The following is a 13,375-nucleotide window of genomic DNA, read 5'->3' as shown; positions in this document are numbered from 1 at the left end:
ACAGTAAAACCTGTCTAGAACGATACTGTTGGGACCTAAAAAAATATTGTAATAGACAGGTTATCGTTATAAACAGTTTCATTATTTATGCTGTAATTTTGCTGGGGCCAAAAAAAAAATGTTATAGACAGTTTATCATTATAGACAGTATCGTTATTAACAGGTTTCACTGTATTATTTTTTCTTTCCACATATTACATATAATAGTTATTTTTAGCGTGTTTTCTTTGATTAACTAGCCTGGTTTTTTAAACTTAGTTTAAATAAAAAATCAAACATGAAAAAGAAATATTTCCATTTTTGACTTTCCTTAAACATTCCACAGTTAGGGGCTAAACAATTTGTTAAAAGTGTACTTCTTACACAGCTCAAGTTACGCAAGTTGAAAATCTCTTCTGTGATAGTTCCTACTTGATTTTAAATCTTTTGATTTTTTAGTACTGCTCTGCACTAAGTATGCATCCCATAAAAGCTATACTATTATTTTACATTGTTTTTGGCATTGTCACTTCCATCAGACAAAGAGGTTGTGATCAGAATTTCAAAGCCTCTGCATAAAAATTTTCACTTCAAAAAAAATCTTTCTTCTATTATTTTGCTTAATCTTAACAAGTCATTTTTCTCAGAACTGTGATTCATTATTCCTTCAAAAATGGATTAATATTCAATATAAAGACAAATTAAATCTAATTAGTTTTCTTTTTATTTTCTAATTCTATATACAGACAGACACACTGTATAAAAGTAAAAGCAAAGATTACAAAATCAAGTTGGAGAATTCTTTTCAACAGACAAATGATATTTACGCGATTACAAAGTCTAAAAGAACAGTAATCGAGAGAAATGCATAAAAATTGTAAAATTCAATTCCAAAATGTGAAAGCTGCACAAAAGCTGTACCAAAGCTACATTCATGTACAAAAACATGTAATTTACATGCAATACAAACCAAACCATTTGTTATCAGAACATTCACACGTATTTCATTATTCACATTAGTTGATATGACAAGGTAAATGCAGCATATTTAGATCTACTTTAGTAAGATGATACTAAGGATGCGCCGATAAGCAAATTGGTTGATTACCGAATAATCGGCTGTTGATAATCGGCAGAGCCAATTAATGATCATAATGATTATTTTTAAAACCACAAATTTCTCCATTATATTTTTCTTTTATAATTTCGACTTAAGAAATAGTTAATAATTTATTTCCGAGAGACTATTTATTTTTCTCTTTTCCAAAAATAATTTTAAAATTTCATTTTATTTCTTCGAGCCAATTTCCATATTATTGTTAATAAAATTACATTATGTTAACTAGAGATTAAAATTTGGGTAGCCTGTCAGCAAGCGAATATGGGAGCAATTTCAATTTATTTTTTAATTATTAGTAACCATTTAATCCAAGACTTAACTTCTAGTTTTTTTAAGAATATATCTAAAAGCATTATGCTAAAGGAGAAAAGGGTTGACAAATGAAATTTGTGGCAAATTTGTTTACATGTGTGTATTTATTCAAAATAGGAAAAATATTTATTCAAAATATTATTGTTAACAAATATACTCATCATAGTTCCTTGTTGAAGGTATGATTGAAAAAATGTATTTTAGAAAATATTTTTTCCACCGATTAATCCTCAAAATTTACCAGATTATAAGTAATCCGCAAAGTGGCAGATTAATTGGTACTGCCGATTAATCGGTGCATCCGTAGGTGATACAAAGATAAACATCACAAGTCAAATTTTAAGAATTACTGTATCAAAAAAACTTGCATTTCATAAAAGAAATGCCACAAAACAGGAATAAAAGTTTCATTTTAAAATCATCTAATTTATGAAAATTTTTGGATTAACAAAGTTGGATTCATAGTTTAAATGATTTTTACAAATTTCATTTTACAATATTGAAATAAACTTCAGGCACAATTTTTGTTTGGAGTAAAAGTTTAGGGAAAAAACTTTCAATGCAAAAACGGTTTTATTTAGAATGTAAAAAATTGATTTTGCTGTTCTCGTATATTTGCAATCAAAATTATATACAGCTAGTCTCTTAAATCACAGTCATAGCCACTGGAAAAACTTGCCAATGCTTTTCGGACAAATTGGGCCCTTTGTACAGAAAAATGCTGAGCATAGACTCGGCATGTTGCCATAAGAAAGGAAATAAATAAATGAAAATAAATAAAGATGAACAAAAGCAAAGAAGCTTCTACAGTTGTGAAGTGTCAGTGAGCCATCTAATGGAGGAAAGTGATATGATGTTTGTCAACATATACAACAGTGAAAGAAAGTATTTACAGATGCTGCTATGATATAGCAGGCAGCACAGTTCAGATACGCTTTCTTTTTTTCAATTCCTCAATGTCCTGAAAAAAGAAAGAACATGATCAGAAAAACAGTAATTATTTTGTTTAATAGTACATCTAAGGCAACAATTCATTACTTTTTTCATAGATTAAGATATAAACATGATTAAATTATGCTAAAATATCTGAAGCTCAAATTGTTTCAAAAGTAAAATGCAGTATATACTCAAGCATGCATTAACCTAACTTCTTAGCAAAATTTTAGAAAGATGAAATTCTTATGTATCAGTCAAATTAGTTGTCAAAAAGCTTTTTTTTTTTACCAGATTCCAATAAAGAATCCTTAATAAGCATGAAATAAAAATGCACAAATACACATACAATGCAGATACAAAAGCAATATTGCATTTAAATTAACTGACCATTATTAATTCATATTCAGATTATAATAAATATTCTACTTTTTCATTATTCTTTGAAAAATGCAAATCCTTCAAATGAAAAAATAAGATATTTAATGTGCAAGCTCTGTAGACAATTATTTATTTTTGTTTAAGATCTTGAATATCAAATATTTAGTACAATTTTTTTTCTTCTCTTTATTAACCATGAATTACTTACCCTATTATTCATTTTTCAAAAAAAAAAAAAAAAGTATTCACTTATACATGAGCATGTACAGCAATTAAAAATATATATATCTGCGTTAAAGAGGAGGAAAGAAATGCAAATGGAAGAACTGTAGGAAAAATGAAAGGTTTTACTCCTTTTTTTTTTAAATAATAGACATTGTTGAATGTTATTTTCTTAAAATATTTATTTTTGGCATCAAAACGCATTAAGATAAAGCAAAAACTTGAAAGGAATGAGAATCGATGCATAAAACAAATTTCGAATGCTAGTAATGACAGACCTGAACATTCTATAATCATTTGAAGCTTAAAGAAACAAATAGGAGAAATTTTTATAAACAGCTATTTTCTGAATTATTTAGTTACTTAGCAACATACATTTAGAACTTTATTAAATACAAATAAAGTTTTAACTACTTGGTTTGACAAAATTTTAAAAGGAACTAAGTATAGTTAACAAGTACACAGTGCATAAATGATCGCAGACATTTCATTGGTCATAAAACATTTTAAACGGAAGCTGTATTTGCTCAAAGTTTTAAAAGAAACTTTCATTTTTACTAGTTTCTGCAGGGCAGAATTAAGCATTCAGGGAACTCAGAGAAGAAAAAGCATGTCATAGTGGATGAATACGAAATTTCTGCATTCATATTTATTGATTTAAATATTAAAAGAAGTTTAAATTTTACAAAAATGGAAAAGAATTGTATACTTGGAGGGCAGAATTATAAATGCATTGTATCTAGTTATTTTGAAGGTTTGAGGAGCTACTTGGGTACAATATACAAATGCGAACATATGAACTTGTAAACTGCCTGCGATTTAAATACTACTTAAATAACACAATAAAGAGTTTTTACTTAAGAAGTAATAAAATAATCAAATCCACAGCATTAAAATAATTGGGTAAATTGAGTTGTCCCTAAGTAGTTCTTAATAAAATTTGTTCAGATTAATGCACATCCACTAAACATATGACAGGCAGTGGTAAATTCTCAGAATACTTACTGGCATCAGATAACTTCGAAGCTGTTTGTATGTATCTTCAGCATCATCGTTAACCAGCACGAAATCAAAGTTTCCTGGCACTTCACCTTCAAACAAAAATCATAAAATTAATTATGTTGCTTACATACACACGATTATTTATCTACTTATTTCCACTTTCTATTTACATTAAACTATCCATCAGAGGTGCAAGTGAACTCAAGTAAAATTTTCTGAAGGTAGAGTGTAATTTTCCTAAGCTCGACCTCCCCCCCCCCCTCTCCGAAAAAAATCCTCAAATATGCATACAAAAATCATTGGAAAAAAAACATTTACTTTTTTTTTAATATAAGTTTTCACTTTTAGAATTATAACAGACCAAAATTTCTGGAAACGGCAACCCAAAGTTTTCGGAAATTTCGAATCTCAAATCACTTAATATCACCAACCCAGAAGCAGAAACAGCATGACAAAATGACTCAGCCCAGAGAATCTGGGAGGCATTGCAGATTCTCAGGATTTTTATACAAAAAAATCTTAACTGTCAGCTAAGGCTTGTCTTATATTTTTGGCATATAATCCACAAGTAGTATGTGCTGCTTGTAATATCATCTTAAGAATTTCTTGGTGCTGTTTTAGATTTTATGCTTAATTTAACAACTGCTTACTTAGCAGACTATTTTATTTATTTATTTATTTTTATCTGCGCTGCAGGCTGATGAAACAAAATTCTGCTAAAGGAATCACCAACAGTAATTAACTTTATTAAATTAATACACAAATTAGCACTTGTCACCCTCAGCTAATTCTTTAGCTCATAAAGAAGGCAATTCGTTTTTAGCTTATAAGAGGAATACACTTACAAAGACATGAGGCATAAGAAAAGAAATGTTAAGCTAGTGGGCTAAGCATTCATTTCATTTATTTGAACTAATTGAGGAGAAAAGGGAAGAAAATCATGGGAAAAGAAGCTCTAAGTTCAAGATTAAAATATAAATAGGTAAAAAAGAATTTTAAAAAAATCCAACATAAATATTTCTTTTTGATGAGACTTCGGTTTTGTAGTTTACATTTCAAGCAGTATAAAATTTTCACATTTTTTGAAGTATCGTTGTTATAAATTATCGTTAAACTTACCATATGCAAGTTCTTCCTTTGCTCTGGCTAGTCTTTTTTGAATACTCTCTTCGCTTTCGGTGCCTCTACCTCGCAAACGCTCTTCCTATAAATAAAATTGAAAAATTTGTTAAACACAACTCATAACCTTACTTAAGGAAATAAAGCAAAAACAATTCAGAAAACAAGTAAGATGTTTAAATTTAGTATGTTTACTGCTTTTTGACGACCTTTACATAACTGCTATGTATGCTTTAGTATGTTTATGTTGAAGTTTACAGTTATTACTCTAGAGAGTAGGTGCTAATATATGAATATTAAAAAAAAAACATTTTACATAAGAGATAAATAATTTTTAAAAATGTATACACATTGGCATTATTAGAAATTTTTGAAAATTTAGAATGAATGCTTAAGAAAGTTCAAAGTTATTCATCCAAACAATACTATTCTTTAAATAATATTATTATAACTGTCAAAATTTAGGAAATAATAACACTTGAAAGTATTTAAAAATAAATGTAATTCATAAATAAAATTGTAACTGTTTGACTTACCAATATTTGCAAACTGGGTGGTTTTATGAAGATAAATCTAGGATTCAGATCAGTCTTTTTTACATTCTTCACACCTTCAATTTCAATATCCAGGATACATATCCTTCCTTGGTTTTGAACACATTTTACACCTTTTTTACTGTAACAAACAATAATTGATATTTTCAATGATTTAGTACATACATCAAAATAGTTAGTGGCAATTAATATTGAAAGTCAATTAAATATTGTTGCTAATCAACTAATTTTAAATTACCTAGTGCCATAAATATTTCCAGAAAATTCAGCATATTCCAGAAATTCATTGTTTTCAATCGCTCTTTCAAACTCAGATCTGCTCACAAAGTTATAATCTGGAGAAGAAAAAGAGATATTTTAAGCAAGAGACACTAGTTTCAATTTAAAAGCACAATGAACAGGGTTGCCACTCTTTAAAAAAACATAAGTTTTTTCAACATTTCCCATTTGTCAAAGAGATACCACAAATGTTTTCAAGTTCATATTTTCCCAAACAGAAATTTCATTGGTCAAAATTAAACTTTGAAATAGCTACTTTAACATAATATCAAAATTCCAAACTAACTAAATAGATAATTAATATGAGCGTTCTTGAATAACTAATTATTTTGATTAATCATCTACATAATTATGTAATACTATTCAGAGGAAATAAGGGTTTTTTCCCCAAAAATATCAGGGTTTTTTTTGTGATTGTTCCCATCTGTTCTTATTTAACAAATTTGTTTGAGCACTACTCCCCCCCCCCCCCCCCCGTTGTTGTTGTCGTGTCTGATGACGTGCAGAGTGCGAAAGATTTAGATGTCTCCAAAAGTCTTGATAACAAGATCTGCTAATTCTGGAGCCCGATGGCTATACAGGATTTCAATTGGTGGTGCTAAGTTGGAGGAGGGAGCGAATAATGGCCTGACAATTAAAAACATGATCCGGGGTGAGTTGTAAATGGGGACAGTGCTTGCAGATGGGATAGGATTTATTATTAGTTGGTAATATCTTCATGTCCTTGAAATGTCCAGTGCATAGCCTAGCTATTGTAGAAGAGAACTCCCCCCCCCTCCCCCATTTAATTCACCAAAAAATCCCAAAACAGAAATTAGATTTATATTTTTATAAAAACGTGGATACAAGACACTATATAGGACAGAAAAGTGGCATCTTGGCCATGGATAATTACGATTAAGTTTGAAGAAATTCAATCAACACTAATGATAAAGAGTCAAGTGTAAACAATCAGTATGTCTAACAAAGTCATTGAAGCATCAAGACACTTGAATGCATTCAAGATTAAATTAAACTCGATTGCTATACTTCAAAACTTCATTGATCAAATTCAAATTTCAATAAACTGCTAAGATTTATCTAAAAATGCAGGGTATAAAATTCTTTTAGAAAAAAATGAATTCAAAAACAAATTGAAAATAAGAATTTTGATTTCACACTGGAAACATTTTTAAAATATTAATTTGCCCTCAACCAATTACACTGAATCTACCTACTTTCAGTTAAATAGTTACTTGTTGTCACAGGGCGCGGCAGAAACCTCTATCAGTTCCCGAAGAAAAACCTTACTGAAATGTTTCATTGTTAACAATGTATTTTTTAGTTGATTAACCTAGTACAACTAAAATACTCAAAACATTGTTTTACACCTAACCGAGGTTTCACTGTAAACCAAATAAACATTACCTTCTTTGGTTTTTAACTGTAATTTGATCTGAATCTCTTTTTATCTTGAATGCAATCTCAATAACAGTTTTCAGTGGTACGTAGCGTAATTACACAAATCTCAAAAATATTTTGTCTAAATATAAATATTTGAAAATAATCAGACTGAAAATATTCCTGGTAAAGAAATTTGTCAAATAGAATTTCAAATGCTTTTGAAAAAAACACTTATGAAAAAAAACAAAATTAAAACATGCATAATTTACCTTTTCCAGGTTTTTCTCCTGGTCTTGGCTTTCTGGTAGTATCTGTAAGAAAAAGAAAATATTATATTGAGCACACATACATATATAGATTTTCTTATGTTAGTTTTTTGAAACAGAAAAGAATCTTGAAGAGATTATAAAAGGTTTTAAAACTTTCAGTGTTAGTAACAAAGTAATTACGTAAAGCATGTGATTGTTTTATTATGCATGTCTTCAGCACTTTATGGCAATAAAAAAAGTTAAATAGCCTTTTGTTTAAATTAGACGTATAGTCGAGGGAAAGCGTAGGGGGATGGATCCCTCAAACTAAATACTTAAAAGTTTTATTTCTTTACACATTTGCAGCTCTATAAGAAGTCATTGTCTTTTAACATCTGTTTTATTTTTGATAGTAGAAACTTAAATTTATTCCTGCCATTAATATTTCAGAAACAGGAAAATCGCTAATCAATTATGACAGATAATCATAGGTAGACATCTCATATTAGTTGGAGCACTTTATGTGATGTGTAGGCCAATTGCCTGAACATGCCCCCGAATTTGCGAAATTTTCCTTAACTATAGGGTACAGCCCAACATATAAGTGAATGAATCTTTAAGAAAAGTTACATGCTTGTGTTTTCTTAGTTAACAAAATGTTTATTTAGTGCAAAGGAATTAAGTCAGTTTAAAACGTTTAATGTTGTTCAACCTCTCATCATGTGTTGTCTACATACTATAGACCTCTTGTATGCAATTTCACTTATCTAAATAGGCTGTTTTACCCAATATTTACACATATTTTTAATTTTCAGATTATATTTTTCTTCTCAAAACAATTCTTTGCTATACGTAGTCAAAAACTACATTTTGATCTTTTTTAAAATTCTTTATACCAAAATACTAATGTTTTATGTTTTTAGAATTTTTTTTATCTTTTAAATTTAAATGATAGGTTAAAAAAAAGGTCAAAGACATATATAATCAATGTATCAAATGCAAATCATATGAAGTAGGAATTTGTGTGACAAACTAATAAGAGTTGGTGGAAACAAAATTAGTTTCTCAAAGCAGCTTCATGATTTGTCAGTTACATTTCTCCGGTAAAGTTATTCGAATTTAAAGGGAAAACAGGAATTTCAGTGCAACATAATGTTTAATATTTATGTAAATAAGCACATTTCCTTTAAAATTTTGAAAATTGTGAAGACATGGTGAAAAGTGAAATTGGATTAGTAGACACTAACTTTTTACAGTAAATCACTCACGTGAAATACTAAAGCCGAAGTACTCCGGGAACTCGTTCATCAAATACTTCAAAAGCGTAGATTTTCCACTTCCCGATGGTCCACAAAATACCACAGGCCTTGGCGGTAAATGATCATGAGTGTACCTTTTTATACCACCTGAAATTGAGAAAAATTCCAATAAGTATACTGACACAGATTTATCATAAACCAGACAAGTAAATTACTTCGAGATAATAAATTGTCCAAAAAAACTTTCTTAAAATTTATTTTTAAATTCAAAAATTTACAACTCATCATATTTCACAGTAGATGCATAGCTTACTTTGAAGTATAAACAATGTAGGTAAGCAAAATTGAATTTGCAAATTATTCTTTTGTCTAAACCAAATAACCTTTAAATTAACAGATCTTACTGAGTAAAAATAAACGTCACAAAATTATAAACGTTAAATGCTTATTAACTCCAGCAAATTAAACTCCCATTCCAAAAGCTACACATGAGATACATTTTACTAACATTGTTTACTTGAGATAAAATTTTACGTGCAGCTTGTGAACATATATGTGTTAAAAGTGACAAACAACAATGTAAACAAAGCGGACACCAGATTATTATTTCACGGTACTAATGAATTTAAGACCTATTCATTTGTTTTTCTTAATAAAATTATCAACACAAAACATTCCACAAAAAATTTACGTCAGAATAACTCGTCAACAATCTTACGCAAGCATTCAGCTTTACCTGTTGTTATGTCCGATAGTCCATTTAAATATGGTTGTGGAGAAATAGGATTTTCCATTTTTAATATGTAGCTCTGAACTACACGTTTCAAAGATAATTTAAGATAATTTCTGTGAGGTGAGACAAAAGATATTTTAATAAAATTATTCAATTTCAACGCGTTCATCGAACTTAGTCCATTTAACTCGATCAAATCTGACCACTACACATCAACGTGGTACAGGAAAGGCCATCTTCGCCATCCCATTGTCGCATTGTTTAAAAAACAGTAGTCGTAGTTGTAGTGCTTCCTGCTAATGGTCAAATATCTAAATTTAGCTCGTTTATGATCGCTGAAGGCCATTTATTGCAAAAAGAGAACGGAAGTACGAAAAAAAACCTGTTTGTGTGTGATGAGAATACACTAAATGGTTGAGGTAATAAATTATCGGCATTTCTTCGGCGGAAACTTTTTTTTTTTTAATTCAGAGCTGAGTTTGAGTCCCTTCTTGAAAAACTTTTTGTCATATTATCGAAGATGCGAAAGAAGTTATCTGTATTATTATTAGCGTCCATGTATAAAACGTAGTTATATATTGAAAAACTCGAAACGGTCTGAAATTGTTTTATCCAATGGCTAAAATTGTAGAGTTTGAATTTATGTTGCCCCAAAAAATTATTCGACCCTGGGCCCCCCTGATGTCTTTCTCGGGTCCTGGGAGATCTGTTTTTGATCAAAAACGATCATAATTTTTAAAAAATGTTTTATTTGTTTAGAATGTTTATAAATTTTGTTTCCTTCAAAAAGAGTAACATTTTTATAAAATATTCAAGACATTTTCTTTCAAAATGAAAGTCTTCACCATTAAAAAAGCATTATAATATGATTCTCAACAATGTGAAGAGCAAAAGTGAATTTTCGAGTTTGCATTCGAAAAACTAAGGCTTGGCTACCCGAAATTGATTAGGGGGTGTTGTGAAGGTTTGTAGTTTTGATTAAATTATTTGCGTTTTCATTTAATTGAATAACCATAAAAACTAACTCTTTTTCGCAAGAATATTTTTTTTTTTTTTTTCAAATAATCCTCTCCATCTAATAGGTATTACTCTTGCTACACAGATAGCAATTTAGTTCTTAGGTTAAATTATTTATGCTGTTTAAAAATATTTCTTCCGGGAAGAGGTGAGTTTTATTTTATTTGAATTATAATGGGAGCTTTGCGAGACATTTGCCACTATTTTCTTTATAAATTATTTAGAATTGCTATTATACGGATTAATTAAGGAAAATGATTCTTTTTTTTTCCTTGGGGAATATGTTTTTTTTTTTTGTTCCGGTTGTGATGGACGATTTTAAGGACTGTCATAGGACTGCCCATCATGCATCCAAATTTTCGCATGGAGATCCGTTTATACTTATACTTTTTCTAGAGATCAACTTTTTCCTGATTTTTGAAGCTTCGCTTTTCTCTTGCAGAGTTTTAATTTTTAAAAAAATTCTAATTTCAAGGTTTAAACATCTTCTTTTAGATAACAACAGAATTTACTTACATTATTCAATTAGATTTTTATTTAATTATTAAATTACAGGAAATTTCCTCAGTTAAAAAAAAAAACACTCAGAACAGTTACTTTTGAATTTAGATTTTCATAATCTCTACAACATAAATAACTAAAACCGTATTTGTTTGGAAGCAAGCTAGAGTGAAATTTGGCTCTAAGAAATGAAAAGAAAAAAATATATAGTAAAAGGAAAATAATACAAATTTTTTTTTTTTTATAGAAGATGATATTTTAAAATTATCTACCACTTCTTTCGATATTTGGTTTCAAATTGACCAAAAAAAAGGGGGGGGGCGGAGAGAATCTTGTACTTTCTGTAAAAATCTAATGTAATTTTGAAACTTGAAATTACTAAAGCTACATTTGATACGCCATCTCTTTTCTATAGCCAATAAGACTAATTCTGAAGATAAAATTGAAAAACGGATAAAATAAAGAGTTCGGTTAAGCAGTGGAGCAGTGCTGCTAAAAAAGAAAAGCTTACCGAAGTTCAACTCAAGCCGAGGATACCGACAGTTCCATGGAAAATCTTTAACTTGAGGAAGAGGAGAGGCTGGGAGAATGGAAGTCATCTTCACTCGACGAAGTCGAAGAGTAGAAAGGTCTTCTCTGAGATAAAAGTCTCTTCAAGTACAAAGGAAAGCTCATGGTTTGAAGACGAGAAGTTCTCAGTATTTATCTGAGACGTTCAGCTGATTACGACTCCCAAACCGAAGCACGATCTGTTCACGTGCAAGATTGTGCCCCCAAAGAGGCGGAGCAAAGGGTGTTTTCAGCGTTACCCCACCCTTGAATCGGGTGCGAACCCTGCACTAATGACAGCACGAACTGTAATGTTTACGAATGAGCTTATCTGAGATAAGATAAAAATAAACAAGAAACCAGTTCCCTTTCTTCGGAACTTCTCAAGTTGTCATAAGACACATCAGTCGATAAGTTCCCTGCTATCCATATCGTGGTTTAAAATTATTTATGGCATCAAAAAATAAACAAATAGTAATTTTTTCGATTTGACCTAAATGTTACATCTCGTTGGCCTTAGATTTGGTTGGCTGTCACCAAAAAAGTCACGATAGGAACACGATGTACAGGAAGGAAGTGTGGAGGCGGGTGATAATAGTGATCAAGATCAATGTGTGAAAGCGATTATATTTTGCGTCGCAATTTCAAGTTCAACTGATTGTGCAAGTACACATTTGAAAATAGAAACTTCTGTTTCAATTTGCTACTTCTCGTACATTCGAAGAACATAAATATAGCACCATTTTGTGTTTATTTTTTGATTTTCTTAAATTATGACTTGTTGAAATTTAGGGGATTGATTTATGGGGATAGATCAAAACGAAGCAACTCGAAATCAACCTTCCTGAAAGGGTACAATACATTTCTGATTTACCTTAAAAGAAAATTTACGTATGTTTCAGTCTTCTCTAAAATGTGAATAATCATCAATGAATTGTTTTCTTTCTTAAATTTCAACATTTTTTCCTAAATTCTTAAGCTCTCAATGTCTTAGTTTTTCCTCATCTTTAGTTCTTTTTTTTTTTTTAAATAGATTTTATATTTTGAAGATACTGTACAAATCTAAATACAGTACAATGAGACTCAATGCACTTAGCCACAGTGGCGTATCCAGGGGGGGGGGGATTTTTGGATATATCCACCCGAAATTTTCGGTTTTTGATTATAGAAATCGACTGAAACTAAGCGTACTATAAGAAATTTAATAATATCCCCCCCCCCACACACAGAATCTTTTTGCAAGTTACGCCACTGTTTAGTTTAAAAGACTACCAAAAAGAGAGGGGGGGAGGAACAAAATCAGAAAAATTATGAACGATATGAGTAATGCTAATGTAAAGGCAAGCTGTATTGAATGCTTTCTAAATTTTTCAGGAGAAAGTAAAATTAAACGATTTGGAATTAAAAATAAATAAATACAATAAAATCTCATTCAGCGAACATCAATAAAACGAAACATCCGTTTCAACGGAATAAACGTTCAGCCCTATCATATGGTTGCCATAACTGGTTTGATTACCATTACAACGAAATTCCCTTTTTTAAGTTTGCTGTTCCTGGAATTATTATACAACAGTTATTCTCCGGGGAGGACATTTCATTTCACGGGATACTTAAAAAATTCCGCATAGGTTTTGAATAATTTTCTATGAAAGAATAGGCAGTGATGTGGGTATTTCAGTCACCCAGCATAAGTAAAACTTTTTGTCAATTAAATCAAACATCTATCAACTAGTTTTTAGAACAAAATGTATTTGCCTGTCTTAAAAGTTACTGAGTATTAA

The 13,375-nt window shown here is 30.0% G+C and overlaps 1 protein-coding gene across 2 annotated transcripts; it reads right to left on the bottom strand.

The window, feature by feature from the left end:
• Nucleotides 1-691: 691 nt before the first annotated feature.
• LOC129225568 (guanylate kinase-like) lies at nucleotides 692-11,694 on the bottom strand. 2 transcript variants are annotated; one of them, XM_054860015.1, is made up of 8 exons: nucleotides 11,554-11,694; nucleotides 8,801-8,938; nucleotides 7,554-7,595; nucleotides 5,861-5,957; nucleotides 5,605-5,743; nucleotides 5,069-5,153; nucleotides 3,953-4,038; nucleotides 692-2,372 (listed from the first exon to the last, which is right to left on the bottom strand). In XM_054860015.1, exons 1-8 carry the CDS (start codon nucleotides 11,639-11,641, stop codon nucleotides 2,337-2,339), a joined length of 711 nt encoding a protein of 236 aa, XP_054715990.1. In that variant the 5' UTR covers nucleotides 11,642-11,694; the 3' UTR covers nucleotides 692-2,336. The 2 variants fall into 2 exon arrangements, with proteins under 2 accessions (XP_054715990.1, XP_054715989.1); XM_054860014.1 differs by lacking the exon at nucleotides 11,554-11,694 and adding an exon at nucleotides 9,528-9,886.
• Between the last annotated feature and the right edge of the window lie 1,681 nt (nucleotides 11,695-13,375).

The sequence above is a fragment of the Uloborus diversus genome, chromosome 7 (genome assembly GCF_026930045.1).
Source record: "Uloborus diversus isolate 005 chromosome 7, Udiv.v.3.1, whole genome shotgun sequence".
NCBI classification, from domain to species: Eukaryota; Metazoa; Arthropoda; class Arachnida; order Araneae; family Uloboridae; genus Uloborus; species Uloborus diversus.
This window is presented reverse-complemented; position numbering and strand designations above follow the sequence as displayed.